The 19493-nt window shown below is 44.7% G+C and overlaps 1 protein-coding gene across 8 annotated transcripts in view; it reads left to right on the forward strand.

Annotated features, from left to right (window-relative positions):
* Positions 1-19493, forward strand: part of nf1a (neurofibromin 1a) — a 162557-nt gene that overhangs the window by 62201 nt on the left and 80863 nt on the right. For 7 of the 8 annotated variants that reach the window (XR_013077362.1, XM_076734334.1, XM_076734337.1 and 4 more), the window contains 4 exons: positions 14751-14932; positions 15030-15241; positions 16996-17157; positions 17280-17377. Coding sequence is in view for 6 of the 8 variants with exons in the window: in XM_076734334.1 (XP_076590449.1) it covers positions 14751-14932; positions 15030-15241; positions 16996-17157; positions 17280-17377 (654 nt within the window). In the remaining 2 variants the exon portion in view is untranslated. Of the gene's footprint in view, positions 1-14750; positions 14933-15029; positions 15242-16995; positions 17158-17279; positions 17378-19493 lie in introns of those variants that run through there. The other variant, XM_076734340.1, reaches the window with a different exon arrangement.

The following is a 19493-nucleotide window of genomic DNA, read 5'->3' on the forward strand; positions in this document are numbered from 1 at the left end:
TCGGGGTCTCGACCTGACTGCAGTTCGTCGTCGAAACCTACTTGAGTGGGCAAATGCTCACATTCCACGTTGGAGAGGTGTTCTCTTAATGGATGAATCCCGGTTTTTCACTGTTCAGGGCAGATGGCAGACAGCGTGTGTGGCGTCATGTCGGTGAGCAGTTTGCTGATGTCAACATTGTGGATCGAGTGACCCATGGTGGCGGTGGGTGACGAACACAGGTGCATTTTATTGACAGCATTTTAAATGTACAGAGATACCGTGACGCGATCCTGAGGCCCATCATTGTGCCATTCATCCACGACTATCACCTCACGTTGCAGCATGATAATGCACGGCCCCATGTTGCAAGGATCTGTATACAATTCCTGGAAGCTGAAAACATCCAGTTCTTGCATGGCCAGCACCCATTGAGCATGTTTGGGATTCTCTGGGTTGGCGTATATCAACCATTGAAGAGGAGTGGAGCAACATTCCACAGGCCACAATCAACAACCTGATCAACTCTATGCGAAGGAGACACACCAGATACTGACTGGTTTTCTGACCCCTCCAGACCCCCCCCCCCCCCCCCCCCAATAAAGCAAAACTGCACATTTCAGAGTGGCCTTTTATTGTGGCCAGCCTAAGGCACACCTGTGCAATATTCATGCTGTCTAATAAGCATCTTGATATGCCACATTTAGACAGATTTGTGAACAATATTTGAGAGAAATCTTTTTTTGTGTGTGTATATAGAAAATGTTTTAGATCTTTGAGTTCAGCTCATGAAAAATGGGAGCAAAAGCAAAAGTTTTGCATTCAAAGTAAAATAAATTTGAATTTCAACAGCAGAATAAGATGTTAGCTGTTAGATAAAAAGAAAAGACACTTCAGGAGAAAGCAGTGTTAAAAAAGATGTCTTAAGATCTTGTTTGAAGGTGTCAACAGGAGCACAACATGAAAAGGGAGGGGAGACTGCAGATCTCCACAAAACCATTCAGTGACTGACAAACCAGTACAATAATTTTGAAATGGATTATGTGACAGACAGGTAACCAATGTAAAGATTTTAAGACTGGAGTAATGTGGCTTTCAGGTTTTTGTCTGAACATGTGCTGCGACGTTCTGTTGGAGCTGTAACCAATAACTTTCTTGGACACACCAGACAGAAGAGCATTAAAGTAGTCCAGCCTGCTGGAGATAAAAGCATATGTTAACTTTTCCATGTCTGCCTGGTAATATTCTTTAAATGACAGAAGGACACTTTTTCTCATCGCTGTTCATTCTGAGGTCATTCACGACTTTGACTAGAGCTGTTTCTGTACTGTGCTGGGCCCTAAAACCAGAGTGGAATTTTTCAAACGCACTTTTGTCACAGGAGACTAGAGGAGGAGCAGCAGAGCAGAGGAAGCCCCCTTGCTCCACAGGCTGAAAGACTTTAACTGCCACTGTTGTGTGTGGCTGTGACTACAGACACTGGCAGTAGGAAAGATAAACAAAGCTACGATTTTATAAACTTTTTTCAAAAATTTTAATCTTGGTAATTCAGTTAAATAATGATCAGACAGAACCACATCCATGACTGATGAAATGTCAACAGAAAATGCCTGTGTAATGACAAGGTTGAAGGTATGACCACAGCTATGAATTGGTTCATGAAAATGTTGTATGAAACTCAGATCTTCCAGTCAATGTAAAAGGTCAGTGGTTTTCTTGTCTGTGTTATTGTCAGTGTGTAAATTAAAGTCATCAAGACTCTAGTGTGATTGCTCAGGAGGTAGAGCAGTCATCCACCTATCAGAAGGTTGGTGGTTTGATCCCTGCCCTTGGCATTCCACATGCCGAAGTATCATTGGGCATGTTCTGCCAATTTTGTGTTAAAAAGCACAAAGTCGTCCGTTGTCTTTCTGGGAGTTTATTTTTATGCCTGCAGACAGACTCCTCCATGCCACCTCGAGTGAGACTGCAAGAAGAGAGCCCAGAACAGGGAAAATTGTCAGGTTATATACAATACATTATCTTGTAAATAGGATGACATTACCATCAGAACAGTGTCAGCACAATAGGCACGTTATAATGTGTTGTTCAGTCAGGACAGTGATCAATCAGCAGCTTTGAACATGCAGGATGTTCCCTTAATGAGTAGGTGAGTACATCCGTGGTGTCATGGTCAACAGATTAACACATACATACACCTAATCAAATGGCATAGTTAATCATTTGGCTTGAAGGTAGTAATGCTTGGACTGAGTAAAGAGAAGATGAAATAATTTGGTTCACGATTGAGGAACAGAGAAGATGAATAATAAGACATGCATTACATTCCCCATTTGAGCGTATTACGCTCATAAATCAACTATAATCAAACTACACTTAATCATTGAACACAAAAATGTCTTATCACCAATCATTAAGCAATGTTTCAGATTAAACAGATGTGTCAACAATCATGAAGGACAGCATAGGGTGGAATCCAGTCCAGAGAGGACCAGGAATTTTCCACAGTCCTCAGTGGGGAGTGAGTAGACTCAGGCAGCAAGTCCCTCCTCCTTCTGTAGTTGGATGTTCTGCAACTGCTGTTTGAGTTTTTGCACCTCTGTTGGTTGGTTGGTCTGTTGGTTAGGCTGATATGTGCCTTGGTGCAGGAGCAGTAGTGGGGCAATGGTGACAGTGTGTAGGAATATGCTGTGAATTCCTCTACATCTGTCACCCTTCCAGCGGCACTGTATAGTCATTGGCATCATCGCATCAGCCATGGCACCTCAGCTTCCCCCCGTATTCAGTGCGCCTGCCTCTTTGTGAGTTTGAGAAATGTGTGGTCCTAATTGTTACTCACAGCTCTCTCTCCCTTGCAAACACAAGGCGGGGGAAAGCGTTGGTTCACTTACTGACGCTCGGCACACTTGATGGTGTCTTGTTCGTGGGCATAGGAACGCGTTTGCAGTGGCTGGCGTGTATCCAGGTGGCCTGTTCTGCGACCTTCACTGCTGTTTCCGTGGTGAGGAGGATTTTCAAAGGTCCGTTCCACCTGCATGCTTTCCAGTTATTCTCCTCAGATCCTTCACTACGACCCAATCTCCTGGTTCTAGGTCGTGTAGTTTTTGCACTGTGGCTTTTGGGAGGGCATGCTTAGCCTGTTTATGGGTATCAAAAAGCACGGAAGACAGGTTTGCACAATAACGTAACATTTCATCTTCACACTGGCTGGCATGGTGTGAAGTTGCCTCTTAGTCGGTCCAATCCCTGTATTCATTGGCCGTGCAAAGAGGATTTCAAATGGGCTGAGGCCATTTCTGATTCTGACCCTAGCTCTCTTGTGCATCAAAACAATCGGTAGTGCTTTTCTCCAAGTTAAAATAGTTTCCTCACAACATTTAGCCAACTTGCTTTTCAATGTACCATTCTCTCTTTCGACAGCCCTGCCACTCACCGGGTGATAGGCACAATGTTGCCTCATTTCAATTTCACACTCACGGACGCTCTTCAGGGCCGTGCTCACGAAAGGTGTACCATTGTCAGACGAGATCTTATCTGGAATTCCCTATCTGGGAATTATTCCTCTAATTAAAGCTCTTGCTATTGCTGCTGACTTAGCGGTGGGAAATGCCTGCACCCACTTGGAAAACATGTCAACAAAAACTAGACAATATTTCTTTCCTTCGCTAGGTGTTAGCTCAATGAAGTCCATTTCTAATTGATCAAAGGTTTTTGTAGTTGTGGATGAGCACTGTATTTGGATGGCTCTGCCATTTCAGTATTTCACTCATCATACCCCCTTTTGACACATGATCCTCTTCATGTGTCAGCTTAGCATAATGAGAAAATAAGTATTTGGGCAAACATGGTTTGCCATTTGGTCCATACCACGCTTTGTTAGAAAAAGAGCATTCTGCGTTTTTTCCGAGTCAGCCTCTCTTCAGGGCTGGCTCTGGCCTGTAGGTCCTGCAGTTCAGCTGTGGGTGTCAGTGGTGGTTCAGAAATGGCAAGACATTGTGAGGTGTTTTTAGTGTTGTTAGTTGTGCTGCTGCCTTAGCTGCAGCATCCGCTCTGGCATTTCCCTGTGAAATAAAATCATCATTGATCAGGTCTGGGGGAACAAGCTTCAATTATGACTGCTACACAGTCATGTGGTTGTCCATCATCTGGTGTAGGGAGAAAGGTAGCAGGGTTAAGAGCAATGTATCTTTAAACAGTGATGTTAGGCATGTCAAGCAGAATTGTGTTGCATCTGAGCCACCTTGTTGTTGACAGGAGAGAGGTTTTCTGTTCAAGCAAAATCATTGAAACAGCATGTGGTACCAGTAGAGTGAGATCAGCCAAGCCTACAATGTCACATGACGCTGTTACAGCTTTTCAGCAGCTGCCACAACTCTGAGACATGTAGGGAGTCCTGCAGTAACTGAGTCAAGTTTTGCTGAAAAATAGGCCCACCCCATTTGTCAACAGTCTGTGTGAATGGTTTGGGCAATCTGGAAGGCCTAATTTCTGAGGAGATTGCGATGCCAATTTCAAATCCACAAAGGCTTTTACTGCCTCAGGTGTCCATGTGACTTTGTGTTTTGTTGTGAGGCCTTTTTCATGAGGAGAGTGCTTCATGGTGCCTCGATTTCTGCATAGTTTGGGATCCATTATCTGCAATTTTACGTCATTCCGAAAAAAACTCATAAGTTGTCTCTTTGTTTCAGGCTGTGGGATGTTTTTGATTGCTTCAATTTGTTTGGGTTAGAGGGTTTTGCCCTCTGCTGTGATCACATGACCCAGCTTGTTTAGAAACAAACTGAAGCTTTGACAAGCTGGCCTTGCGGCCATTGTCAACTAGATGGTTCAGGAGAGTAAGTGTGTTTTGAACACATGCTTCTTTTGTGGAAGAGCAAATTCTATATTATTCCACATGTAACACAAGCGTAAGGTGCCCCACAGCCTGCCCTCTGTCTTCTGTTGTTACGTTGCAGTTCATTGGTAGATGGTCTGAATTGTTGACAGAAAGTGTCCAATTGTGTTGCAAACTCATCTCCCCCATCCTGGACTGAGGCGAGGTGAGTGGCTGATTCTTTCATGTCGTTGTATGTCCGTGGTCTGAAGATTAGCTGAGGGCTTCGGTTCATCCATCGGTGCAACCAACACAGAGTCTGAGTGAGAGCTGGAATTTGTGTCGATTGACAGTTCAGTTCCACTACATGGAAACTGACAAGTGGCCCTCACTCTTTGCCCTACTTGAAAGGCAGCTTGCTCCAGAAGATTTGACTGGAATTCACTCAATGACCAGCTTTCTTTCTTTTCTTTCTTTTATTGTGGAATTTGCCAGGCCAATACAGGTGAAAAACCTTAAAATCCAAACACAAATAGAAGGTCAAGAAAAATATCACTCAAACCCATAGTCAATCAACATAACCCCAAAATCAAACACTTAATTTTTAAACTACTAGAAAAGTAGTTTTAATAAGTAGAAAATACCCATACTTAAAGCACCCAAACAACTTAAATACATTTTAAAGCACCATTCAACAATGACTCCATCCCCACAGGATATAAAATGCATCACATTTCAACCCAAATTCATTCACATGACCAGTCAGCTTACAACCCCAATGCACGCTGCAAAGACACATGACATAAAGCTCACCGGCTCCTTCTTCCTTCTTTGAAACAAGCAGTTTCTGCAGTCTCCTTTTCCTTCTTTAAACCGAAGTTTATTCTTGTGATCTCCTCTTTCCAAGTCGAACTCTCTCACACACTGTTTGCTCCTCTTTGTCCTGGGAGTGAATGCCTCCGAACCCCCCTGATTACCAGATCCTCTCCACCTGGTGCAGTCAATCAGCTGCCCTCAGGCTGGGAGACACACCCATACCTGATACACTCAAGCAGAGAGGGGTGCAGCCTGCAGCCCAACTCAACACCTCCCACTCGATCTTCCCACGGGACCCGCTGCACACAGTGAACTTGTGGTCAGAGATTCCCTCCTGGGCTTCCTGCCTGCTCCTCCACTGGCAGCAAAACCACCAGTCGGTCCCCCCAGATGCTAGATACAGGATGCTTTGATGCAGGATGCTTGGATGCTGATGCTGCAGGCCTCACCTCAGGGATACAGGAGCTTGCCACAACTCTGACATTTACATCCCGTACGATGCCTCTGGAGTCTGGGTTGACACTGATGACTCTCCCAAGCTTAAAGTGGTCCCTCAATGCATTTTGGTCGCACAGCCAAACAATATCTCCATCTGTAACATTCCTATGCGTGGTGTGCCATTTACTCCTCACAAAGAGATTAGGACCGGCAAGTTGGCTCCAGGCCCTCCAGAATCTGTTGACCTGGTGCTGCATTTCCCGAAGTCTCTTATAGGGATAGCTTGTGAAGTCAAATGTTTTCCAGTCACCACTCGATGATGCTCATCCCAACAGGAGTGTATTGGGTGTAATGTACTGCACAGTGTCTTCATGGCTCTGCACCCTGGCATCAATGGGGCACTTGTTAGAAAGATTAGCAGTAAGCTGAAATGTTGTCTGAAGTTTGCTGTAATTGAGCCCTGATTCTCTCCCAAGACTCTGGAACGCCTTCTTCACAATCCGAACAGCTGCTGAGCAGAGCCATTTCGATGAGGTGAATCAGCTGGCTGGATTTCCCAATGCCAGTCGGTTCCATTTTGAGCTGACTTCTCCTCTGGAACGAACCTGTCCAGGCCATCCAGAAACTGATACAACTCCTCCAGAACAGGTTTGGCACCAACAAAATTGGTCGCTGGATCAGACCAAATCTTCTTTGGATGCCCTCGAATTGCTGTGAACCTCTGATAAGCCATCAGAAAGCTTTCAGTCGACATGGTGTTGGCCAGCTCTGTGTGGATCGCTCTACTGGCCATACAGCAGAATACGACTCCCCAAACCTTCATCGTAACTCTCTTCCTTACATCATCTTTTGGCCCAGACAGGTCAACTGATGTGAACTCAAATGGAGCTGCTGGCCTGGTTCTCTCTTGAGGCAGATCGGCCATCACTTGCTGACATCTTCTAGCTCTGGCTTTCTTGCATGTCACGCAGTTTTCAATGACTTTTTGAGCAATTTTTCATTCCTTAATGACCCATGCTCTCTTTCTCACCTTCAGTAGGGTCGCAGCCACTCCCTCGTGACCCTTGCTGTTAGCTTCACGAACCAGCAATGTTGAGATCCGGCCATTGTAAGGTAAGAGGGGAACACCAACTCTGTCTTCATTAAAAGCCTGGACTCTCCCTCCACAAACCAATAGCTCAGTTCCTTCCTCTTTGTAGACTACCATCCGGTCTATTGTGGTGGTTGGAAAGGTCACGCCCTTTTGTGCAGCAAGGAAAAGGTCTCTTAAAGCATCTTAGCGCTCTGTTGCAGTGATGATCCTGGCTAATGAAACTGCCTCCCACCTTGGCGTTCCCAGGATCCTACTTTGAGCTGCAAAGCACTTCACTGCCCTCCAGACCTGGGCGAATGTCTTAACCAGGTGAATCAGGTTGCTGAACCGTCCTTCATCCACCAGGTTTCGGACAGCAGCACCAGCAGGTGGCCTCCGACACTCCAGATCTGGTGGCTCTTTCTTTGCCTGAGCTCTTGTCAGTGCAGCAGTGAATGATTTTTTCTGCATCTTTCCAGCACTCTCTCTGACAGTTGCTGATATATTCCTTTGCAGTCTTAATTGGCCACTCATCATCTGGTAGACTCAGGAACTTTGGCCCTTACTGCCATGATGAATTTCCATCCAAATCTTTTGGACCAGCCCCACGAGTTATAATATCAGCGATATTCAGTGGTCCAGGGATCCACCACCAATCCTGAACTTGCGTGCTGCTTTGGATTTCTCCAATCCTGTTGGCGAAAAAGGTCTGGAAGCCATAGCTCTCACGTTGAATCACACCGAGGACTGTTTGGCTGTCAACAAAGTGGTACCACTGCTTGAATCTAGCCATGTTGCTCAAAGTACTTCTTTAACTGGGCGGCGAATACTGCTCCACAAAGCTCTGCCTTAACTGCTTCCCCTTTGTGGTCCAAGGGAGTCAGTTTAGCTTTAGACTCCACCAGCCTCACTGTAGAACCTTGGTCACAGGCCTGCAGATACAAGATGGCACCATAAGCATGCTCGCTGCCATCAGAGAAGGTGATTGCATCAGGTTCAGCCAGCGCACCTGCTGGTGTCAGGGCTCTATGAAACTTGACCAACTGAGAGCATATTCTTCAAAGAGGCTGATGGCATCTTCTCTGAGCTTCCCTGATCCCAAGTGTCCTTGATGGTCCTACACTTGGGTCTGGCCTCCTGAAATGCTCTCCGAACCAAACTAGCCCCTTTCTGCTTTACAGGCGTCGTCAGACCAATCAGGTCATACAGACCAGAAACTTGGCTGAGTAATTCTCGTTGTGTCAGTGGGTCTGGCATCTGCACTCTCATCTGCTCCAGTTGAAGGTCGTGGCCAAGTCTCATTTTCCTCTTCCATTTGGTGAAGTCTTCCTCTTTGAGCTGATTCGGCAGAATCACAGTCCTTGGAGTAGCCACCTGTTCCTGTTTTCCAGAAGACTCCCTCCTACTTTGACCAGAGAAGACCCACGGCTTCAACTCGAACCCTCCTGCTTTCAGGATCTGCTCCACATTTTCTGTGATGACTTTAAGCTGGTCCAAGTTGTCATGAGAGGTCAAGAGATCATCTACATAGCTGTCTTCCTGTAGCACTCGATGCTCTTCCTCAAGATAGCTGAACTGGGGGAGATTAGCCGTCTCTCTCATGGCGAGTTGAGCGATACACCCGGCTGGCTTGTCTCCAATGTTAATTCTCGTGACTGCATATTCACCCAGCTCCTCCTCCTCAGAGTCACGCCACAGGAACTTATGCAAATGCACCTCTTGATCTTTTAACCACAATGAATTGTACATTTTCTTTACATCTCCCAGGGCAGCAAAAACTCCCCTCTGGAATTTGAGAAGCACAGCACGGATTGAGTTGAGGACGTCTGGGCCTTTTAGCAGGAGATCATTGGCTTATGTGCCATACTGGGCCAGTCCATGCATGCAGGGCATCTTTGGTCAACTTTATTGCGGCCCGGCGCTCGACCATCTTGTGAACTTGTGCAGCATAGGCGGCCTTCCACTCTGGCTCTCTGGCCAGCTGCCTCTCAGTCCTCAAGAATGTGGCCTCAACTGCACTCCTGTTACTTGGTAATGTGGCTGGATCTTCCACCCAAGGGTACTTGGTGTGCCAGTGAGGCCTCTCGCTGTGGTCATCAGCAGCTACATATGTGAGCCCACTCTTTATGACCTCCAGCTCCCTTTCTTCAGCAAGGATCATTTCTTTGCCGCCTGGCTGACAGTTTCCACAGTGACAGCCCCCACACCTCGGGACGCAGCCAGCACCAATGCTGTCCCATTTCCACCAGTTGAGGAAGTTGGACGTAGCAGCAGCAAACTGGATTGTTGAGGTTGGGCGGCAACTGGGGCTTGCTGGCTTTGTGGAGGATGAATGGGGACGACGCAGGTGTGTTCTTCACACTTCACAGCAGCAGTTCTCATAGACCTTGCAAAGTGCGTCCTCGATGTGTGGGCTGATACAGTGACCTCCTCAAACAGCTCAGGATGGGTGCCAGCAACTGTCTTTCCCACAGCACAAGGTCCCCCACTGTGCGGATTTTCTGCAGAGCCAGCTGACCCTCCTTGTGACTTACAAGGAGCTGGACCTCTCTTGGCCTTGCCAGGTCGCTTGTCGGGACATCTGGAAAGAACTCTTGCAGTTTTTTGGCTGACACATGTCTGTGGGTGTCTGCGATGCTGTCTAAGCAGTAGCAAACCAGCTGGTGGGACTTGAGAGTGCCTCTTGAGGTGTTAATATGGATTTTCAGGAGGTACCGCTTTGTTTTGACGAAGACTTTCATGCCTTCTACGCCATGGACCACAAGTGTGATGTCTTCGCTTCTGAGATTGAGCCGACCTGCTGCCTCATGAGTGACGTAATTGATGTCAGAACCTAGGTCAGTCAGGGTCCCAATTTTCTGCCCTGCATTGGCTGTTACCTCCAAAACCATCATGACAGGCCACTCCGCTAGCCCGCTCTCTGCCAGAAGACTTCAGTGACTCTTTGCGACATGGGAGGTGCTCACTGCTGTGTTGCAGAATGCGTCCCGGCATTGTTGGGCTAATTCAGGTGAGAGTTTTCTGAAGAATTCTTCCTGGGCCTTGGTGTAATTCCTCTTGTTGCCACCTCTCACTGTGCTACCTTTGCTCTTCTGGGCCACACTGCCTCTAGATGCTTCAGCATTGGGACACAGATAGTAGTGGTGGTCTGTGGCTCTCCTGTCCTCACACTCAGGATTTTTGCTGAGGAATGAAGTTTTGCAGTGATTATCATCACTATGGACCTCCAGACATTTCCAGCAGGCTCCCAGTTTTCGCACTGCATCCTTCTTCTCCGTGAGCTTGAGCGCACAGAACTTTTTGCAGAAGTACAGCTTTTTCTTATGCTTAATGTCCCCACAGACGATACATCCTGAGGGATGGCTACTTGACTGGTTTGAGGCTCTGGTTCTGGCTTGCCTTTGCTCATGTCAGATCTCTTTCCTTGGCAAGCTCTTTATCCCTCAACTGGTCCAGTTGTTCATAGATGCTCTCTTGACTCTTGAGGAAAGTCAGAAGACTGTCGAAGCGTTTCTCTGGATCAGCACTGCTTCTCTCAGCTGCATAGAGAAGCCACTCTTTCTTTAATGCATCAGGAAGCTTGCTTTCTATTGACTTTGTCACCAGAGGGTTCTTTAAAGCGCCAGTGTCACCAAGGTCACTCAGGTCTTCAAGGGCTTTCTCAACAGCTTGGATGAACTCAACAATTTTCTTGGGCTGGTGACTTTTGACAGCAGGAAGTCTCTGGAGCTCCTCAACTATTTCAATGGCAATTGCCGTTTGGCTTCCAAAACGGTTCTCCAGGACCCGAAAGATGTCGTCTGCTGTGTTATAGGTCATCAATCGATGATCTCTCATTATTTTATCATCCAAACTGTCAAGGAGTTGGAACTTCTTGACTTCTTTTGACCAAGCAGGTTCTCCTTGCCTCTGAAGGGCCTCTCAGTCTCTTTTCCAGCAATGAAAGTCTCGCCTGATGCCATTAAACTTGGGGAGGGAAGTAGGCTTCAGTCTAATGGCTGATGTTGGGTAGCTGGTGGGAGCTGCACTCACAACTCTTTCGGCGTCTTCTTTAGCTTTTGCTTCAATGAACTCCACTTTTCTGGACATAAACTTGGGAATGATCTGCTCAAACCCTCGTACATGCAGCTGGAAGTCTTTCTGCTCGGCAGGAGGGGCCCAACACTTCCACTGTGTGTGTAGCTCCTATCAGCTACCCGGTTTTTCACTGACAAGTGGCCCTCACTCTTGCGAGGTTTCCCTGCAGTTTCCTTTTCCTTCTTTAAACCAAGTTTTCTCCTCTTTTCAAGTCCAACTCTCTCAGAAACCCACTCTCCTGAACCCAGATTTTAATTTGGTCAGTGCTTTGTTCACCATAATTTGTGATCATAAACCATTACAGGCAAGATACTGACCCTCAATTGCTGTGCCATCGGTGTGTGAGTATGTTTGAATGGGTAACACTCGCAACGAGTAGGTGGCTTAGCTGCATACTTGTGTTGTAAAAGCGCTTTGAGTGATCGTCAAACTAGAAAAGCGCTATACAAATACAGTCCATTTACCGTAATTAGAGCTGATAATAAATAAGGGCTCAGAGAAATCCGGCAAGGCAGTGCTTTAGGTGGTTTATAAACAATAACTGCAAGAATGGGTGACATTTCAGTATGACAGCATGATACTCAAATGACCTAAAATTATCAAAAGAAACATCCCTTCAACTCAAAGCATCAAGTCATATGGTGGCTGTTGCTCCACCCAACTTCCCCTGTTTAATGTAGTGTGGGAGAAATTATAATTTTTTGAGGGAAGTTTCGGTAAGAGCAACAGATATGTCTGTGTTTAGCCAGGTTATAGTTAAAAATAAGCAGTCAATTTAATTCGGAAATAAGATCATTACTAAGAAAGTTTTATTGTTGAGGGACTTGATATTTAAAAGTGCCATTTGCAGATTTACTGTCTTGCTTTGTGGTTGACAACAGCCATTGGATGCAGGGATGTATACATTGCATCCCTGCATCCAACGGCTGTTGTCCAGTTAGGGTGTATTCCATAACTTCTAAATAACTGCCTGCGTTCCCAGAAGAGATGGAAATTTTTCATGTCAGAGACACTGTGGGCAGTGCAGGCTGACGACAGCTGGGTTGTAGAGACAGTGGCTGGCTGAAACACCAAACTCCATGGCCATAGGAGGGGATGGGGCGATCTCTTCAGTGAGCGTAACATGTGCACAAAGTTATTTTTCAACAGTTCCAACTGCGCCTTATGGATATTATTCATACAGACATGTGCAATGACTTTGGTAATGTCTGGTTCCTTAGTGAGGATCTCAATAGCTGATGTGAGTGTTGTCTTGTGGACTTAAGGATGGTCATCCTGGAGATGGAGTGCTGACCACAGGGACCAGAAGCTGCTAATCAAAGAGACAAAGCAAGAAGTGTGGAGGAGAGGTGGTTGGCATTGATAAAAAATGTAATTGCAATGTAGCTGAAAGTGTCCATGCCTCTGTGACATGCTTGTGTCTTCCCAGGAGAGAGCTGTAGGAGCTCTCGATATGATAAAGTCAATGCACATCAAAGATTGGATACATATGTGCATGTGAATTTCCCTTGGGGATGAATAAAGTATCTATCTATCTATCTAATATTGTTTATAAATAGTCTATGAAATAATCCAGGTAGACCATAAAATAAATCCATAACATAATCCAGGTAGACCATAAAATTAGCATCAACACAGTGATGCCAGGGCCCAAGGTGGACTTCAAACATAGCCTCAATCATCAAGAAGGTGCAACTTACTTCCAGTTCAACCTGCCTCAACAGCTGCTGATCCAGTTCTACACAGCCAGTCTGTTTGATGCACATTCATCATTGTCTGGTTTGGACCTGCCACCAACCAGGACAAGAACAAACTGCAACAGTCTACAAGGACTGCTGAGAAAATCATTGATGCCAACCTGCCCTCCACTCAGGACCACCAAACTGAGGAAACGGGCAGGAACCATCACTGCAGACCCCTCACAGACACAGCCTGTTCCAACTTCTCCGCTGTGGTAGACACTGCAGATCATTGAACAGCAAAACAGCCAGAGACAAAAACAGTTTCTTCCCAGAAGCCGTCACCCTGATGAACACTGAGCAACTCATACAGTGTCACTAACCCTCTGACACAAAACATCTACTGACTGGCTATTTATCATCCAATAATCCACAGTTTTGAACATGTACATTCATTAGTCACTGTCACTGTCAACATAAATCCCTGCACGTTGTAAATTTCTTTGTATTTATTGTTAATTGCCTCATCATCATTTGTATATACAGTTTATTTTAGATTTTTGCACGACTTAATGTATTGTTTGGCCTTTTGGGTCTTTTTTGTCCTAATTGAGCTGTATGTCTTTTTTCTATGCACGTACATTGAGCGCAGTGTTTAAATGAGAGTCAGATTCTTTGTATGTGCACACGCACTTCGGTCAATAAAGCATATTCTGATTTCTGAAAAGATGACAATTTTGTTACAATGATTTAGGTAATTCTGCATATCAAAGAAATAACTGTTCTGAAAATCAATATTCTGGCCAACAAAATAATAGCTAAGAGGTACATACTTTTACTTGCCTTATGTATTTATCTCAACTCTTGAAGTTGTTCACAAAAGGGTAAATTTATTCTGTTATTATCTTGTGTGTTCAGGGCCCTCTTGCTCTGTGTTTCACAACATCTTGCTTCATAACATGAAGGGAGGTCGGAGGTGTTTGTTTTGGTCTGAAGTGCTGGTGTTCTAGTGTGACATTTAGTGCCTGAAAATCTCATATTTATCCTTAAAGGTTTGTGATTCAAGTCTGGATCAGTGGTTCCAAATGTGTGTGGGCATTGTTTACAGAGTTGGGTCGTAATGAATGTCAAGCTGGTGTCAAAACAATTAATGGGAGCCCAACCATTAATCACATACTGTCTAAACACTGATAAACGGTAGCCTCCTTTTTTACTTTACTAGCATTTATCTCAAATGCAGTTCTTCATTGTTAAAGTAAAATGGACCATAACAGGACATGAAATGTTGACATTTTTGTAGTGGTCGCTTATAGTGGGTGTGATTATCCTTGTTAAAGGCCCTGCTTAATATTACTAGTAAATGAAGTATGGTGTGATGCACTGAGAGTCAGGGGCAGGTTATAGTCCATAGAGAGTCATCTCTAACTCTGAATCATATATTAAGGTATATAAAGTTCAGTCTAGATTTGTCACCGGGCAAAATTGTAAGACACTGTGTTCATTGTTGTTCAGGATGTTCAATTATTAGTGTACATTCAGCCTGCCTTGTACTCCACAAAATGATCAGTTGTACCCCCAAGTCCAAAGTCACAACCATATGAGAACACATTTGAACATGGCAAACTCCAACAAGCAGTGCTTACATGCAGTATTGAAGTTTGAACAAGCCAAACTCTAACAAGCAATGTTTGCATGCTTTATTGAGTAGGGTTGGATGACTAAAATGAAAATGTGAGGAATGATGAAATATGTCAAAGCAAAGCTTTGGAATATATTGAGAAAAGGGACGGTTTGGCACTCATTGCTCATGGTGAATTGTCTAAATGGAGAAACCTTTTTGTCATAAATTGTGTTTGTTTTTTGTGATGGTGTGCAGGTACTTCACTCTGTTCATGAACCTACTGAATGACTGCAGTGAGGTTGAGGATGAGGGCCAAGCAGTGGGAGGACGAAAGAGAGGAATGTCCCGACGCCTGGCCTCACTCCGCCACTGCACCGTCCTGGCCATGTCCAACCTGCTCAATGCTAATGTCGACAGTGGACTCATGCACTCTATAGGTAAGTCAGCCACAGCATTAAAAAAGGCACTTTCTACATAGCAGTTACCAACAGAGTTTTTTCCCATGAGTACCAGTGTTCATTTCTTCCTCACAAGGTCTGGGTTACCACAAGGACCTGCAGACTCGAGCCACCTTCATGGAAGTGCTGACCAAGATCCTGCAGCAGGGAACAGAGTTCGACACCCTGGCGGAGACAGTTCTGGCTGACCGCTTTGAGAGGCTTGTGGAGCTGGTCACCATGATGGGAGACCAGGGAGAGTTGCCCATTGCCATGGCACTGGCTAATGTGGTTCCTGGGTCCCAGTGGGTGTGTACCTCTTCTTGATTTAGGATTGGATTCAAATGTTATACTTCAAACTTTCAAACTTTATTTATTTATATGGCACTTTTCATACTTAAAAAGCAACACAAAGTGCCTCACAGAGGCTAAAAACAACAGAGAAGAAAACCCAGGCCTCCCGCCCCCATAACTACATACAGAAACACACACACAGACACACATGCACACGCACCCATACGGATAAGATAAGTAGTAAGCCACCTTTGGGGGCCATCCACACTGAGAGGGCCCCCGGCTCATGACCGGGGGGCGCCGCCCGAGACCACCCCGACCCAGGCAGACAGAAGGCCCCACACCAAGGTGCAGAGGCCTCCAGCCATCCAGGCCAGAGCCGTCCCCTCAGCAGCGCCCCCATCAGTAGGCCAGAAGCAGTTCCCAGTGAGGGGGGCCCCCCATGAGGAAACACTTGACCTAAAAACCAAGGACCCCCATGAGGAAACACTGGAGCTAAAAACCAAGGGACTAAGACATAAACATAAAATTAAATAAAATGAGTAAATGAAATAAATAGCAATTAAACATGTCGTTAAAACATGCAACTAATATGACAAAGATAGACATGCTAAGAAGCGTGATTAAGGGAATAAGGTAAATCAAACAAATCAATTGAAAGCCTGATTAAAAAGGTGGGTCTTGAGCCTCTTTTTAAAAACATCAACAGTCTCTGCGGCACTGAGGCTCTCCGGCAGGCTGTTCCACAATCGGGGTCCATAATAACTAAAGGCCGCCTCCCCGTGTGTTTTAGTTCTTACTTTTGGTATGGTTAAGAGGCCAGTACCGGAGGACCTCAGGGTCCGCGAGGGTTGGTAGGGTAACAGTAGGTCAGATAAATAAGAAGGCGCAAGACCATTAAGACATTTAAAAACTAATAAAAGAACCTTAAAATCTATCCTGAAATGCACGGGGAGCCAATGCAGCGATTTTAAAACTGGCGTAATGTTCTCCCGCCCTCTGGTCCTCGTCAGCACTCATGCGGCTGAATTCTGTAGCAATTGAAGGTTGGAGATACTCTTTTTAGGAAGACCAGAGAGCAGGGCATTACAGTAATCTAAGCGAGAGGAGATAAAAGCATGCATCAGCACCTCCGTGCTGGCCTGAGAGAGAAACGGGCGAACTCTGGCTATATTCTTGAGATGGTAAAAACCTATCTTTGTTATGTTTTTGATGTGTGGAATAAAAGTAAGCTCAGAGTCAAAAATCACGCCCAGATTTTTTACACGATGTGTTGGTTTAAGATCTTGTAGTTTAGGTAAAAGTTTCTCTCTCTGGCCTTCAGGACCGATGACTAAGACCTCTGTTTTGTCCTGGTTGAGCTGAAGGAAATTTTCTGCCATCCATGACTTTATGTCTAAAATGCAGTTAAAAAGAGCATCAATTGGCCCTGTGTCATCAGGAGACACGGCAATGTACAGTTGCGTATCATCAGCATAACTATGGAAGCTGATGCCGTGCCTCCTGATGACGTCCCCTCGGGGTAGCATGTACAGATTAAAAAGAGTTGGACCTAAAATTGACCCCTGGGGAACCCCACACTTATATTCACAGTGGACATAATACTTAAGTCCCTCCACTCAACATAGAGTATATGCTAATTCTTGTAGAAAGTCCTGAAACTTTTTCATGAGCACAGTAACAGTGCATGCAATATTGATGGAATAAAATTTGAAAATATTGCATTGACATTTTTTTTTTCAGCAGTCATGTGTTTCTTGTATTTCCAGGATGAGCTAGCTCGAGTCCTGGTGACACTGTTTGACTCCCGCCACCTCCTTTACCAGCTGCTGTGGAACATGTTTTCAAAAGAAGTGGAGCTTGCCGACTCTATGCAGACTCTCTTCAGAGGAAACAGCCTGGCCAGCAAAATAATGACCTTTTGTTTCAAGGTAGAAAACACAGCATGACTCCTGTCATGAAATGTAGAAATCCCCATGTCTGACAAAACGTCTGCCTAAAAGGGCATGTTGTATGTATATTATTTACTGTATTTTATGTTGTTTTATGTCAGGTATATGGGGCGGCATACCTGCAGAAGCTTCTGGAGCCTTTATTAAGAGGGGTCATCACCACCCCCGAACATATCAGCTTTGAGGTGGATCCCACCAGGTGAGGACCTGCATCTCAGCTCTAAAAAATGTCTATACCTGATTATTGTAGGATATCTCACAGTAAGATACTGAATGCCCAGATAATTATTATTTATCAATGACAGTTTGACTGCAGTGTTTCTGAAAAGGAGTTTTAGCTCTTTGCAGTGGTATATTCAAGCCATTTCAGTGATAAATATAGTCAAAGTTCTGGGTTCAAGCCCTTTTACGTTCAACAGAAAGAAGCAGCTCAGTGGGCCAAATTTAAAGTGGCAAGCAGCAACAAGTGGCTGTCAGGCTTTACAAAGGTGAGCAAAGTCACTTCAGCTAGTTTAAGTTTTTTTTAAGGAGACCAATCACACACTTGTTTCAAAATCACAAAGCCTGCAACATTTCAATAACACTCAAACTTCCGCCATTTATTCCCTTTTCATTTGATTTGAAGGAAATTCTGTATGTGGGTCAGTGACAAATAAGGGTTGGCAAGATGAGAAATTCAAAAACTTTTTAAAATTCTGTTTTAAAAGCATTTATCAGGTCTGTCAAAATGTACATTTTGTGTTCATGTTGGTTTCATGTCATTTGGAATCACATTTGTACCATTTTTTTTACAAAGATCACACGGAATGTGCCTGAAAATGTCACATGGTGTAACCAAAAAAGAATGCTAAATTTTAAATATTTAATCCACCCAGAATGCATATACATGCTGCAAAATAATTACCTGATTTTAAAATACCACATGAAAATAGATATTATAAGGATTACCTCCAAATTTAAATTTTAACCTTTTTGAAATACATTGAGTGGGACATATACTGTAATCATCCTTTGTGTTCTAAATCATCTTTGACAAATTATGTAAAAAATGTTTAAAAACATCTCGTTGCACTGCAATAGAGGGTTACTTTATATTCCACATTAATTTTTCTGTATATTGTAATATTTTCATGAAAAATACTGGTTATGCCAATTGACACTAACCAGTTACACCACCTGACTATGTTGCTTTTATAGTCAAAGGTCACTGTTTCTTGAAAAAATTGACACTGAAAATCAAGAATGACAGTCACATGAATTCAAGCTTGATTGAACTTTATTTTTTTCAGTGTCGAAAAACAGTTTAAAAGAGACAAAAACGTGTGTGTGTGTGTGTGTGTGTGTGTGTATGAGAGAGAGAGGGAGAGAGAGTGCATGAGTACATAACTGTGTGTGTGTGTGTGTGTGTGTGTGTGAGAGAGAGAGAGAGTGCATGAGTATATAACTGTGTGTGTGTGTGTGTGTGTGTGCGTGTGAGTGTGAGAGAGAGCGAGAGAGAGAGAGAACTACCTTTTACGTCTTATGATATCCAAGATGGCGCCGCATGAGTGGCAGCAAGTTGCAGCAGGTCTGTCTTCTGTTTTCCTCACTTTTGTGTTTTTTTTGTATTTCTGTGTGTTTTTCTTGTGTCCTTTCTTTTTTTCTAAAACCCCTATGGATATGCGCAAGTAGGGGTTCCACATTTTTCATTTCTGCGCTCTTTTTTCTGTTATTTTTTGGACTTTTTGAGCCTGCCTTTGAGTCTTTTGAGTCTGCCTTGGGAGACCCTTTCAGCCATGGTTCTATTGTCTACACACGGGACCAGCTATTAGCCCTCAGACACACTGGACTGCTCCACACTGGGAAACCAGAGATTCCAGCAGAGATAAGGAGGAAACGGAGAGGCTGGAGAGGGAGTCTCAAGCGCCGGGAGAGAAGACGGAGGTATAAACCATGTTTGCCGGCCGTCATCATGGGAAATGTCCACTCTCTCTCCAACAAGATGGACGAACTATCGGCGCTAGTAAGGCTGCAGCGGGAGTACAGGGAGAGCAGTCTTATGTGTTTTTCAGAGACATTGCTGAACTAGGACACACCGGACTCTGTTGTCTCCTTAGATGGTTTTGCCCTTGTCCATGCGGACCGGCAAGTGGCAGAGCGCGGTAAGAAGAAAGGTGGTGGACTGTGTGTGTTTCTTAACAACAGATGGTGTGACCCTGGCCACATCACTGTTAAATAGAAGCTCTGTAGCAGGGACATTGGGCTTCTTGCAGTCAGCGTTCGGCCATACTACATTCCTCGGGAGTTCTCACATGTTATTGTCTGACTGTGTACAT

This window comes from Chaetodon auriga, chromosome 7 (genome assembly GCF_051107435.1).
Source record: "Chaetodon auriga isolate fChaAug3 chromosome 7, fChaAug3.hap1, whole genome shotgun sequence".
Taxonomy (NCBI): Eukaryota; Metazoa; Chordata; class Actinopteri; order Chaetodontiformes; family Chaetodontidae; genus Chaetodon; species Chaetodon auriga.